At 38.3% G+C, this 14,463-nt stretch overlaps 2 protein-coding genes across 2 annotated transcripts; both read right to left on the reverse strand.

Moving 5' to 3' along the window:
- LOC109236273 (putative protein TPRXL) lies at positions 1,640–2,415 on the reverse strand. Its single transcript, XM_019402475.1, has 3 exons — positions 2,392–2,415; positions 2,073–2,240; positions 1,640–1,855 (listed from the first exon to the last, which is right to left on the reverse strand). The coding sequence occupies exons 1-3, from the start codon at positions 2,413–2,415 to the stop codon at positions 1,640–1,642; spliced, it is 408 nt and encodes a 135-aa protein (XP_019258020.1).
- On the reverse strand, positions 9,238–12,693 carry LOC109227005 (auxin efflux carrier component 5-like). Its single transcript, XM_019391991.1, has 5 exons — positions 11,966–12,693; positions 11,239–11,324; positions 10,829–10,986; positions 9,897–9,973; positions 9,238–9,438 (listed from the first exon to the last, which is right to left on the reverse strand). The coding sequence occupies exons 1-5, from the start codon at positions 12,640–12,642 to the stop codon at positions 9,366–9,368; spliced, it is 1,071 nt and encodes a 356-aa protein (XP_019247536.1). The 5' UTR covers positions 12,643–12,693; the 3' UTR covers positions 9,238–9,365.

Below are 14,463 nucleotides of genomic sequence, written 5' to 3' on the forward strand. Positions count from 1 at the left end.
ATAACGAATGCTTATGTACTTTTTGAAAATGGAATGAATAAAGAAAAGTCTTTTATTTCTATCTTGTTTTTTGTCTGAACAATGAATAGATTTTATCATTTGAAAGTTACACAAGTACTTCAAATGCTGGTGTTGTAATGAACGTGAGACGTCCTCTTCAAGAGCATTGTAAACATAAGAGGGCCCTCTCTTATAAAAACCCTCACGATAAAGGGTTGACTTAGGAAGAACTTGTGCCCGAAATCTAAATGATTTTGGGGGAAAAGTACACCCAAGGCCTTACATAATCAGATGCAAACAATAAAACTTGTCCAAAACACTTAAGCAAGAAAGAATGCAAAGACTAAAACTCGCATAAATGTTCAAACAAAAGAATGTAGGAATACTCATGCAATACTTGAGGATAAGATGATTTTATTCACGATAAACGTTCCAAAACGACACAGGTACAAAAGTTGGGAAAAGAAAGGAAAAGCTAAACGGTTGCATCTCTGGAACCCGGAGGAAGAGAAGCGTCCCCGCCCTAGGGGAAGTGGGTAGATCCGCCGATGGCTCAACATCTTGGACCTCATCAGTTTGTCCTTCAACATCTTCGTCCTACGGTTCCTCTTTAGTTTCCGAGGTCTTGGTACCGGAACCAAAAGAATCAGAAGCATCAGGCCTTGCCGGGAGACCCCTTTTAGCAGTTGACTCTAGCTAACGGGCTTTAATTTTGGCATCAAATTCAATGATACCCGATTTAGCCTCTTCCAAGGTTTTTCTCCTCAAGTTGTACATAATATAAGTATTTTCAACAACGAGGGAAGGCGCTCGGCAATTGAGTTCTTCTTTAAGTTGGTTAACCTCGGCGGAAAGGTTTTCCCGGGCGGATCTAATAGACTTGAGTCTAACGTCGAGTTCGCGGACAGTAGAGCTGAAAATTCTATTATGATCAATAGTCTTCTTATAGTTCCCTCCAATTGGGCATATTTCACCCCCGCAATAGAAAACTCTTCAGTTTTGGAGTTCAAGGCTGCCTCCAAGTTGGTCAATCTCTCTACGGAGGCAGCCTCGTGATCGGATGCAGCAAGAACGACACTACGGACTTCAGCCCATTTGGCTTTGGCCTCTTCAAATTGGACCCTCAGCAGGGCAATCTCTTAGTTAAGGGTTTTCACTTCTTGATCATTTTGCTACAAACGAGCCTCCAACACAACAACCTCGGCAGATTTGGCTTCTAGTTTTGAGAGGCGAGCAACAGTTTGGTCCCGCTCGGCCAAAAGTTGATCCCGCCCGGAGGTAAGTTCTTCTTTTTCCCGAATCTGCCTCTGGAGGCCCTCGAAAGCAAGGAAATCCAGCAAAATAAGAAAGGCGAACTCAAGATACTTATTCAATCAAAGACATGAGAAATGATAAAGGAAATGAAGAGTGTAACGCTACAGCGTTGTACATGGCATTGTTCAACAAGCATTCTCTTGAAAGAGCCTGTATCTTTTCCCAATCTTTTTCTGAACCCAAAGGCTTCAGATAGATAGTGAGTTCTACCAGCCGGGATAGAAAATTGCATCCGGTAGAGATCGAGAGAGTAACACTCCTCCTCCTTTGCGGATCTTCTGAGGGGGATGCATAAAATTTGCCCCGAATTCCCATAAACTGGGGACTAGGGGGAAACATCCTCTTCCCGGATAGATATGACCGGTGGAGATAACATAGCATTTGCTGGTGGAACAGTTAGTGAAGAAGGAGATGAAGCTGATAGCGTTGAAGGGTGAGAAGCAGCTGCGGCAAGCGCAGTGCTGGTTGTTGGTTTCTCGTCAACTGAAGATGGGAAGGACCCGGTACTCAGCCCCACAATATTGGGTGCAGCAACTGGGATCTAGAAATGGGAGTTGGAATTTTCCACCATTTCAAACTCCCCCCAGAGCGCCGAAGCATCGTCCTCGGTTGGTGTAACTAACTCAACAGATTGGGCAGTCAGTTGAGTTGAGGAAGATCGTCGTCTTCTATGTAGAGAAGCCCCCTACTCGCTAGCTTCTCCATCATCGTAGATCATTATGGTATCTATGGCCAGCCTGGGTGGGGGGGCTCATCACCATGACTTCCGGATATGACTCGGGGGCAGCATTCTTCGCCCTCTTATTCTTTCCCACGGTCGCGGAAGAACGCCTTCTTTTTGGTTGCTTGTTCTTCGGCCGGGGACTCCGGAATGAAGCACTTGTACTAGAAGCAGGCCCGGAGATGCCTGTCTGTGAAAAAGCTTTCTACAGCAGCCTCGGCGCATCAGCAGGATCAGCCAAAACGTCTTCTTCAAGGACGACAACTGAGCCCTGGGGTAGACCTCTATTCAACATGGGAGAAGAATCAGACAACTTTATTATAAGAAAAGGTAAGGACAAGATGAGTTCAACTTACAATGATTTTAGGCCTTCCACCCATATTTCAGGGACAACTCTTTCCACGAGCGGGTTTTGGGCGTAGTAACGTCCAAAATTTTCTGAACCCATTGGTTGAAGCCCTCAACGCTAGGGGGAACCCACTAAGTCGCTGAGGTAGGTAAAGTAAGAGAAGTTAATAATAATGAGGAAGAATCTTTAACATAAGTAGAAGCAAACTGTATACTTACGAGCTCGATTCCACAATTCCGGAAGGAAGGAGCCGAAGCCGGGGTGATGTTACTGGTGGCAACTAAACCAAACCGTTCTACCCACAATCGTTATCATCATCCATTCCGGATAGCAGTGCATGGTGGACTCGCTTGCTGAAGTTAATCATCCCCCCACAGAAAATCTTGGAGGAATAAAGGTTCATCATATGAGCTAGGGATAACTCCTCTCCCATTTCTTGGCACAGGCGCCAAAGACAAGCCATCGTCCTCCACACGGAGGGACTCACCTGTGCCAACATACCTGATAGCGGAGGCAAAACTCCAAAATAACGGAGTCAAGTTCTCCACTCAAAGAAAATGTCTCCAAAGTGAAGGGATACGTATAAAAGTACATGAAACCTTTCTTGGGTAAGGTTACCCGCTCTGCCAGGTCGGGAGCGATAATATCTAAATCGTCGTAATGACAATCTTACTTCACAAAAGGAATGCTGGAAGGACAGATGGAAGAAAGATATCTGCTAACGGCCCATGTACGAGGGCTAACAGAAGGAAATTTCTCTTCGAACTCTTTAGTTGTGACAAGCTTCTATAACGACCCGGCCGGTCGTTTTTGGAATCACGCCCCGATCCCCTATTAACTGTTTTTCCCAAGTTTATTTCTGCTATTTTGATTTGCCGGGATGTTCGGGTTTGAGTTTCGGAGAGTGTTGGGACACTTAGTCCCTAAATGAGAGCTTAAGTGTTGGAAATTGACCGTAGTCGGAACAGTGTGAAGACGGCCTTGGAATGGAAATCCGATGGTTTCGTTAGCTCCGTTAGGTGATTTCGGGTTTAGGGGCGTGGTCGGATTGTGTTTTGGAGGTCCGTAGCTAATTTACGATTGAAATGCCGAAAGGTCGAATTTTGAAGTTTCCGGTTCGATAGTGAGATTTTGATCCGAGGGTCGGAATGGAATTCCGAGAGTTGCAGTAGTTCTGTTATGTCATTTGTGATGTGTGTGCAAAGTTTCAGGTCATTCGGACGTGATTTGGTTAGGTTTTTGATCGAAAGCGTATTTTTAGGGAATTTGGAGTTCTTAGGCTTAAATCCTTGATTAATTCGAGTTTCCGATGTTGTTTTAGGTGGTTTAAGGATTGGTACAAGTTTGAATGAGGTATTAGGTGTTATTGGGGCTTTTGGTTGAGGTCCCTGGTGCCTCGGGATGATTTCAGATGGTTGACGGAAAGATTTTTAAGTTAAGAGATTGCAGATTTTTGCTGCTTCTGATATTTTCGCATCTGCGGTTTGGGGACCACAGATGCGGCTAAGGAGACCGCAGAAGCGGATTTTGGTTGGTTCTTCAGGTTCCGCAGATACGGTGGATCTTCCGCAGAAGCGGAACCGCATCTGCGAGTGGAGGACCACAGATGCAGAACTTGGCCATTTAATGAAAGTCGCATATGCGACATTTTGGTCCGCAGATGAGGTCCCTTGACCGCAGATGCGGAATTAGCTGGGCAGAAATATGAATTTTCGAGGGTTTGGTTTCAAAAGTTGGAAAATCGAATTGGAGCTCGGGAGAGGGCGATTTTTGAGAGGGATTTGAAGAGGAGATCTCTGGGTAACGATTCTTTAACCCTTTCTAGCTATATTCCATCAATCTTTAGTTAATTTCATCATTTGATTTCGGAATTTTGGTGGAAATTGGGGGAAAGTTCTTAGACCTTTAATTGAGGATTTGAGGGGTCATTTGGACTCCGATTTCCGTGTTCTTGTTATGAATAGACTCGTGAGAGTACGAGGTTTCTGAAAATATAAATTTCACCTGATTCTAAGACGTTGGCCTGAGGGGCGTTTTGGTCATTTTACATAATTTCGCGTATTAGCCTTGAATTAAATCGTAGAATCAGTTGCTTGAGATGTTATTTACATTATGCAAATGAATTTAATAGATTTGGGCCATTTGGAGTCGGATACTCGTGGCAAAGTCATGGTTTCGAGTTGATTTGAGCTTTATTCGAGGTAAGTGGCTTGTCTAACCTTGTGGGGGGGGGGGGGGTAGGGGGGGGACATTTCCCCTTAGGATTTGATACTGTGGTAATTGAAATGCCTCGTGCGTGAGGTGATGAGCGCGCACTTGTGGTAATTGTTGGAAATTCGATTTTTCTTTAAAAATAGCCTTGAATTGTGTTTCCCCTTTTCCCTGCTTGCACTGTTTGGATATTAAACCTGCTGTAGCTTAGAGAAGCATGTCTACTTGACTAAATTGCTTTATCTGTCTTAATTGTCTCAATTTCACTACGTGAATCATGCTAGGTTAGGATTACCTGTTTCACTTTGATCTGAAATTGATTGGATTGAATTTTTGCTGTTGCTGTGTAATTACTTTGGGACTACAAAACGGTATTCCGGGAGATCCCCTTGCACTTTATTTTGGGACTACGGGACGGTATCCCGGGAGCTACCTTGTATGTTTACTTTGGGACTACAGAATTGCATTCCGGGAGATCCCCCTGCACATTTATGAGCTGGACTACGGGACTGCACCCGGGAGATCCACTGGACATGACAGTTATATTTGGGGACTACAGGACAGTATCCTGGGAGATCCCCGGCTGTTATCTCGGAACTGAGTTATGTTCTTTTACTGTGTGTTGCTGCCTTTGTAATAATTGTTGTTGTCCTTTACATCTTGTGTTATTTAATTACACTGTCATTTCACAATGTTAAACATGTATCTTATTTAACCTCAGTAGGGCCCTAACCTTCCTCGTCACTACCCAACCGAGGTTAGGCTTGGCACTTACTGAGTACCGTTGTGGTATACTCATGCCCTTTCTGCGCATGTTTTTCATGTGCAGATCTAGGTACTGCTGCACAGACTTACCATCCTTGAGGCGAGGAGAGCTTTGGAGACTTCGAGGTACATCTGCCGCGTCCGCAGACCGAAGAGTCTCCATCTTTATTCTATCTTGTAGTATTAGCCCTTCTATCATTTTGTTGATGTAGACATTCCGGAGTTAGAGCATTTTTACTATCTTTCTCTTAGCTTGTGTTCCCATGAGTTTTCGAGTTTTGGGATAGTATTGTAGAAGGTTGAGATATTGTGTTGTACGTGCCGAGTGGCATTTTATATTTCGTTTCCATTTTGTTAAATTTTGGTTTTAAGATATAACTTCCGCAAGGTTTCAATCGTTTTTCCGCACTTGTTAGGCTTACCTAGTCGTACGGACTAGGTGCCGTCACGACAATTCACGAAGGCGAACTGGGGCCGTGACAACTTCTAGGGATAACGGTGCTCATTGTATTATGATCGGCTTCATTGGCTTTGGTTTTGTTAATTGAGGAACTGATATATTTTGAAGAGAAGCCATTATATGTTATAGAAGAAGGAAAAGCTTTCTCGTAAGGTTGAAGAACAGAGTACAAATTGAATTAAGAGAGTGTGGAGAATTATGGGGTATGAATAAAGGATATTGATGCATATAAGTAAAGTTTTAGGAGACTAAGTTCGTGGCCTTAATTACCTCGATAACCGGCAAAAGTTATCCTGAATCGTGGGACGACGCGTGTTCGGGGCATTAAATGCATAGAGACGTGCGTCTAATCAACCGTCAGAAGCTTTTCAGAGGGGATCAGAGAATTTTTCGCCAAAAGGAATGTTTCTACCAACTTTCCGGTGATACAAAGTTATGTCACCGAAAAGTAGGGGGACTATCTGTATAGGGTAATGTTACACTCCATGTTTTTGTACGTGAAAGTACGTCGTAAGTCAATTGATGTAAGCTCGGAAATGAGATTCTCTTTGAAAGTATATAAAGTGATCTAATGATATTACATCCGTATTTTTGTTCGGCATACAAACGACTAGGTTAAATACGAATGCACGAAAAAGGAGATTTTGGACAAATAAAAACGAGTTGCTTGCCTACCCGACGTGCCTGCTTCACCAACTTACTTTCCGTCCTACTTGCTTGGGCTACTCGACACATGTCTAAATTATTTAATGAGGATGAGACACATATTTCAAAATAGAAAAATAACCAACATGAATCACCTACTTGATTAAGTAGGTGACAAGTAGGTGCATCACCTACTTAAGAGTTTGTGGACCAAATTAAAAGGGAAAGGAAAAGGATAAAGATGGGAAGCCCAACCCATCTGCCCAAGCCCATTAGTAAAGTCATATATACATAGATATTTCACTAAGAAAACAATTTAGAATCCCTCTCTCTCTATTAAAACGTGAAGGAGCTCCAAAACATCATCCTAAGATCTCTCTCAAAGTTATCCTAGGGTTCAAGACCAAATTCACAAGTTGGTAAGGTGATTTCTCTCTTGGAAGATCAAGATCACCTAGTTATCTCTCTCTACTTTGTTGTTTGGGTTAAAGAGCTTGTTTGAGCTTGAAGTAAAGCTTAGTTGGACAAGTACTCTTGCTGCCAAGGTAAGGTTTAACTCTCTGTATTTAAGATCATCTATGTATATCTAGTTGATTTATTAAAGGAAATTTGTGAAGTAGGTTGAACTTCATGTTGAAGTGTTGTACTTGTTCGACTATTTTGGAGTTGAATTCTTGATGTTTTATGGTTGGAAATCAGTAGAAATAATTTAAGAATACTATTGCTATTGTGGTTAATGTGTTTGGAAGGAGAGAAGGCTTGGAAAGTGCAAGTTAGAACTTGGTTGTTGGGTGAGATGGTGTTGACTATTTTGGTGATTTATTGTAACGAATATGAGGTTATATATATATATATATATATATATATATATATATATATATATATATGTTTGTTGACATTTTGGACAAGTTGGTCTTGTTGTTTGATTTGAGGAAAATGAAAAGAATAAGGGGAGGTGTTGTCCAAAATTTCGTAGCCGAGCTAGTCGCCCATTTGTGTTGAGTTCTAGTTTTCGTAAGCTTAACAATTGTCCCTTGTTGTTTGTTGTAGATTCAAGTACTAACGGGCTGAACCGTCATCGTGTGGTTAGGTAAACGACAAAGGTATGTTAAGACTATCCCTTGTTTCCTTTTGGCATGATCCATATGATATAAACGAAATGAGCAAATGCGCAACTTTTATAAATAATTCTATTCATAGAAGTACTAGAGGTGCCTATGTTCTTGATTTCCCATGTGTCCTATTATTACATCATCTGTTCATGGGTCTCAGAAAATACCTAAGTAGATAAAGTTTATTTCATGATATTAATCGAAGGCATAATGATCTTATGACATTCCAAGAGATCTTATTGACTTACTTCAGTATGCATTGCATTCATTTAAACATGTACATTGATCCGTGACCAGATGACGTTATATACGCGTATATTATATGTATATGGGATATGGGGAAAGGTTATGGTGTTATATACGCACCACCACCTGATCAGCTGGTATACGTTGATGATTTTGCCCACAGTGGCCGAGATGATATGATGGGATGCCCTCAGAGGCTTGATGATATTATGTACACATATACCTATGCATGATATGATATTTATACCCATATGCATGACATTATAAATGTTTCATGATTCACAGAGGTATTTAGACTTATAGGTCGAGTCTTTTCCTCCATGTTTCTTTCATGTTTACTATATACTGCTTTCATGCCTTACATACTTAGTACTTTCTTTGTACTGACGTCCATTTTGTCTGGGGACGCTGCGTTTCATGCCCGCAGGTCCCGATAGACAGGTTGAGAGTCCTTCAAGTAGGCTATCAGCTCAGCGGAAGGTGTTGGTTCACTCCATTTGCTCCGGAGTTGCCTATTTGGTTAGTACGATTTGGACATGTATTGATTGATATGGCGGGGCCCTCTTCCGACCTTTATGATATTTATGTACTCTTAGAGGTTTGTAGACAGATATCATGTATATGGATACTTGAATGGCCTTGTCGGCCTATGTTTTGAGTATACAAATGATCATGTCAGCCTTATAGGCCCGTACGTCATATGTATATGTCGCTGTATCATGTTGGGTCGTCCTATGTCGAGTATTCCCTCATGTTTTATTCTAGTTATCTCATGACAGCCTTTCCGACTCATTTACCTATGATAGTATGACACGAAAGATATGTTATGTTGGTACTCAGTTGAGTAAGGAGATCGGANGTCGTGATAGGTAAAATATGCTATGCTAAGTAATTGCATAGGAGAGTGACACGTGGAGCCGAAGGCAGATGATAGCTAAAACTAAGGACAACTGTACCATTTGTTACCGAAAAGAATGATGCTCATAAAGATGCAATAAATGTCTGCCACCCGGTAGCATTTAATGGAGAATATTCTACAACATTTAGTACACAGCTCGTTACAAAGAATTTGTCATTCATGCCCGCCGTTACAAATTCTCCAATGGCCCTCATAATTGACATTAAAGAAAGGCATGATCCTAGGACCTTGTTCCCTAGGTGCAGCTAAATAGTGAGCTTTGTTATCATTGTAGAGGACTCGAATTTTCTGGCAAACTTACGTTATAATCTATTCAAAGATTTATACAATTTTACGTTCTTACTTTTTGATTTCATTGCTATTGTGCCCGGAAGCCTTGCTCCCGGAACTATTGTTTCTGCTATTTCATCTTCATCTCAAGGCTAAGATTACATATTTCTTCAATTCTTTTATTATTTTAGGATCGAATTAATTCACTTGTCTAGAAACCATGTATAAATTCAACTGTACCGTTTTACGGGTAAACAGATATATAAGAAAATCTGTTACGCATTTAAAATTACAAGCAAAATTTTATCGACTTAACAGCATTAATCCTAGCGACTAATTACAATAGCCTGATCTTAATGCATAATATCCAAAACTGCATAATATGCTATTAACAACGGTAAGGAAATAATGGTACCAACAATGACCCTGAAGAAAAAGAAAGCATAATCATCGTTAGAAATATATCATATGATTTATAATAGCTGTTATAAATTATATTGTGCAATGAAAGAGGGAAGAGAAGAGAAATCTAAAATCTAAGTAGGCGTTTGACCATAAAAATTATGAATTTTGAAAAGAAAAAAAAAGTATTATTTGAAGTTAAGTTGAAAAATTATATTTAGAATTTGAAATTATGATTGAACATGCATTTCACTTGAAAATTATTGTAGTTTTGCAAGTGAGGATAAAAAGTTTTTTTGGAATACTTGAAAAAGTGGTCAAAAGCACATTTTGGTTTCTCAAAAAACTTGAAAATTTTCATGAACAAACACGTAAAACAAAAGTTACCTAAAAAGGTAAAGAAATCCATGGACACACAGGTCCTAACTTTCCCAAAGTTATTTGAGTTATCAAAGTTTGTTTTAGGAAGTTGTAGAACTTACGCAGTGCTGAGTACATCTGCATGTAGTCCATATTCTTGGGCATAAACGAATGAAGTGATTGCTTGGGGCAATGCTGACTGCAAGAAGATAAAATCGAAAAGTAAATTAGTAATTTAGTGATAATCTGTGAATTAGTACTATTAATTAGACTAATCAAGGTCGGATCCGGAGGATCGGTTACGGACTCATTTTGAACGCAATAGTTTTTCTTATAGATTTTATATATTTATTATGAAATACACTTGATAATATTTGACTATGAATTTAATTATTATTGTATCTCTGTAGAAATTCATAAGTTTCAAATTTTGAATTCCCCTCTATGACTAATTTGTACAAAAAGTAGTAGTCTTCCCAAAATTTGTCTTGTTAATTTTTTTAAATTATATGGAGATATAACTTTCTCAATTTAATTGATAGCCGTCTGAAGTGCTCTTGACAAGATTACAACATGCTGGTAAAGTGGCTAGATGAATAAGAAGTGGAGGTCTAAATACTAATATAGGCTCCTGTATTTACCTTTTTTTATTCTGCTAATTATGATAGTACTATAAGCTATAGTTAAGATCGATTGCTGCGAATTGAAGCACGATTTCCTGACCAACTAACAAATTTATTAGAGGTTAATTCACATTTTCGGACATTTTTTTTCATACTAGTTGTTCTAATGTAAAATTAAGTATTAAATCCCATAAATATGAATTAAATAGCAACATGAACAGATTAATTAAGGAAAAAATAAATAAATTATAGACAATTGTTTTTGTTCGAAGAATTAACTCAAATAGCAGTCCATCCAACCACTTAAATTAAAAATAACCGGTGGAGGTATAATATATGCATAATTTATGTATTATATATGTATAATTATGTATATGGCTAGAAAAAATAAACAGTGAATATGGACGGCCATTTGTGTAAAGATCTATTACCTGTATAATAGCAACACGTAAAACGTTTCCATGCAAGCCCAATACAACACAACCGAGTGCCATTGTTGCTGGCCCAACAACAAACCTCAAAATCATTGCATATATTGTCAAAGCTGCCCCACATGCAACTATTTTCCCTTGCAATGCCATGAAAAGTCCTAAAAGTAAAAAAATTTAAAAATAAACACCTTTGTTTAGTGAAAAGAATTGCATTAAATTTTGATATTAATTTAAATATCATCTTTAATTTGGTCAAAAACAGATCACAAAGAACAAAAGTGGTTGTTGGTTAAACAGAATACCAGAAGTTATTCAATGAAACATTAAATAAAAGACCAAATGTTATTTAATGCTATTTTGCATTAAAAGGAAGACCCTTTAATTTTGTTCCAAGTGTTTATGAGTCTTACCCATGCTAAACATTGCAACACCACTACCAGCCTTTGACATGATCAAGAAGGATCCCTCTATGATGATTGGCATTTCAAAATTCCACCTAAAAAAGAAAATAAAAAACAAAAAATATACAAGTACTGAATATTCTTTGTGTTGAAGTGTGTTAAGGAGATCACATTTTTATTTGGTTAATTATGCTTTCAACACGGCCTTATGACGTGAGAGCTTGATTCTTTTTTATTAGTTAAGTCGTGAAATTATTTTTCGATAATGGGTGACGGTAAGACTCTAACTCAGGATGACATCTGCTATTATATCATATTGAAGTGTATAACTATATAATTTAAAAAACTAAATTGTGAGAAGAGAATACTTTTCTTTATTTAAAGAGAAAACTGCACGGTTGAGTACTTTTACAGAAATATTTAAGAAAATAACATTATTCGCACATAATTAATAACCAGACAAAATGCGCAAATTATGCACAATTATGAAATATTTGTTATTTAGTTGCCATAATTGTAAAATACCTACTGTTACTAGGTTTTTTGAAATTTTTTCTTAAATATTGCCTATTTATGTATTTTCCCTTATGTATTCAACGGTTCGTCTTTTATTACTTTGAAGTGCGGTAAAAGTGAAAGATTTATAATTTTTCCAACGAAGTTAGTAAATAAAAAATTTACTAAAAACAACTAGTTGCTTGAACAAGTAAAAAGAGAATAAAGAAGTTATACATACCTGTTAGCTAAAAGAGCCCAAATGAGACCAAGAAAACAAGCATAAGTATTGGGATTCTTAGCAAGTTTAATAGAAACAGCCTTAATCAAAGGCCTAAAAGCCAGACCATTATTAGTATTATTCCTCACTGGATTAACACTTGTATTATTTCCTTCCAAATCACTAATACTTGCCAATTCAACAGAATTACCATTAGAATTCATCTTTGTCTTCCAAAATTCAAGTGCAAATAGCAATGAAGTAAGCCATAACAAAGCTTGAATAACAGCTGCTTGAATTACAAGATCAACCCCTAATTTCCCATACATAGCTTTCATCAATGGAACACCAACAACAAGTGTGTTATTCAAAGTGGACAAAGAAAAAGTTGTTATGGACCAAGAAAAGTTTCCTTTTTTGTAAAAGTTAGCCCATAAGACGAGAATTACGATCAGTAAGGCTTTTGAAATTACGTCTCCGCTTAAAAAGAGGCCGTTGACGTTGTAAGGATCGAAATTAGCTATGAACTCAAAATTGAAAAATGGGATGATGAAGAAGCAATTGAATCTGTTAATTGCATCACATTGTTCTGACTTGAACATATGCCACCATTTTACTGAACCATAGCCTAAAATAAGTGCTACATAAAGTGGTGCCATGGCCGCCACCACCTTATATATATCTTCCCACTCTATCATTTTTTTAATTTCTGAAGATTTTTGTGATTTTGTAAATATATATTGGATGTTATTAGTGGGTGTTTTCATGTCATGGGAATATATATAGAGCAAAGTTGGGAGTTTTTAACTCAAATGATCCCTTAAGTTTGAAGTCAGGTCTATTTTTGTGCCTATAGTAGTACCCTGATCACATATGGTGCTTTAAGTTTGTAAAAGCTAAGCACTTTTGGTCCAACTGAGGAACATTCAAACTGACCATGAAAACTAGCTAAAATGTCAAATGACTAATAAAACAACGATCTCGACAGAGATCTTATTTCTTCAAATTCAGCTCTAATTAATCACTAAAACAAAAGAGTCTGATAATAGAGTCACTACACACAAAAAAATAAAAAATTAGAAAGTATCGGTAGTGAAAATAAATTGCGATTGAGGGAAAAATAAATTTGGGCAAGAATACCCCGATGGCAATCATTATTTAGCTTTGGCATGTGAAAATATTAAAGGCAGTATGGCATTTTCGTTAGTTTTAGATGATCCAATGTAAGTTCTTTCAGCTAGGACTAAATTATAAATTTAAAGGATTATATGTGCTCGAGGTAATATAGTAGGGATGAATATAATATAGACTTACTTTCAAAATCAAATGATAATCTATCTATTTATATCTATATTTATTTTGTATTATATTAAAGTCCTTTTAGCGAAATGTCATTCGCTTTTTTTACTCTTTAAAATTGATTTCACTAAAAGTAATAGTTATTTAATTATTTATCTAATATTTAAAAATAGACATTTAATTGTTTTTAATATTTAGATTGTGACGACCCAAAGGGGTCATCACCTGTTTTTAATTAAATTCTATTACTCCGAGGCCTTGAAAACCTCATTTAGAATCGCCTCGATTTGCGTGCGCAGTCCAGGCGCGTAGTCGGAAAGCTTAAATATGAAATTCTGTGATAAATGCTAAGTTTTGATGTTAAAATGAATAAATTTGACCTCGGTCAACGTTTTGGGTAAACGGACCCGGACCCGTGATTTGACGGTCCCGGAGGGTCCGTAGGAAAATATGGGACTTGGGCGTATGCCCGGAATCGAATTCCGAGGTCCCAAGCCCGAGAAATGAATTTTTAAAGGAAATTATTTTTCTGAAATTATTAAGAAAAATTGAAATGAAAATCGATTAGAACGTGTTGGTATCGGGCCCGTATTTTGGTTCCGGCGCCCGGTACAGGTCTTATATGTGGTTTAAGATATTTCTGTAAAGTTTGGTTGAAATCGGACGTCGTTTGACGTGTTTCGGACTTAAACTTCTAAATTTGAAAGTTAATGAAGTTTGAAGAAAAACTCTTGATTTTGAGGTTTGATCCATTGTTTCTGATGTTATTTTGGCGATTTGATCGCACGGTTAAGTTCGTATGATGTTGTTGAGTTAGTGCATGTGTTTGGTTAGGAGCCCCGAGGGCTCGGGTGTGTTTCGGATGTGTTTCGGGATGGTTTAGACTTAGAAAAAATTGCAGAAAGTAGTAGTTCTGGTGTCTGATATTTTGGTCTATGCGATCGCATAGGCATCATCGCGATCGCATAGTGTAGGCTTCCAGGTGCCCAATTTTGTTTTATGCGATCGCATAGATACATCCGCGATCGCGTAGCTTAGCCACAACTCATTCAATGCGATCACATACATCCTCCCGCAATCGCATAGTGTTAAGTTTAGAAGCCCTTTATTTTCCTCTACGCGGTCGTATGGTTCTGTTCGCGATTGCGATGCCCAGCCTATTTCTTCTATGCGGTCGCAGTGGCCTTTCTGCGATCGCAACGGCCAACCTTCCTATCCCT

This window comes from Nicotiana attenuata, chromosome 1 (assembly GCF_001879085.1).
Source record: "Nicotiana attenuata strain UT chromosome 1, NIATTr2, whole genome shotgun sequence".
NCBI lineage: Eukaryota > Viridiplantae > Streptophyta > Magnoliopsida > Solanales > Solanaceae > Nicotiana > Nicotiana attenuata.

Coding starts and splice junctions, on each gene's coding strand:
- LOC109236273 (XM_019402475.1), bottom strand. CDS start 2,415: ATGGGTGGAAGGCCTAAAATCATT. Junction 2,241..2,391: donor GTGGAAGGCCTAAAATCATT/GTAAGTTGAACT, acceptor AGGCTGCTGTAG/AAAGCTTTTTCACAGACAGG. Junction 1,856..2,072: donor AGTCATATCCGGAAGTCATG/GTGATGAGCCCC, acceptor TCCCATTTCTAG/ATCCCAGTTGCTGCACCCAA.
- LOC109227005 (XM_019391991.1), bottom strand. CDS start 12,642: ATGATAGAGTGGGAAGATATATATAAGGTGGTGGCGGCCATGGCACCA. Junction 9,974..10,828: donor TACGTGTTGCTATTATACAG/GTAATAGATCTT, acceptor ATCTTCTTGCAG/TCAGCATTGCCCCAAGCAAT. Junction 9,439..9,896: donor GCAGATGTACTCAGCACTGC/GTAAGTTCTACA, acceptor CTTTTTCTTCAG/GGTCATTGTTGGTACCATTA.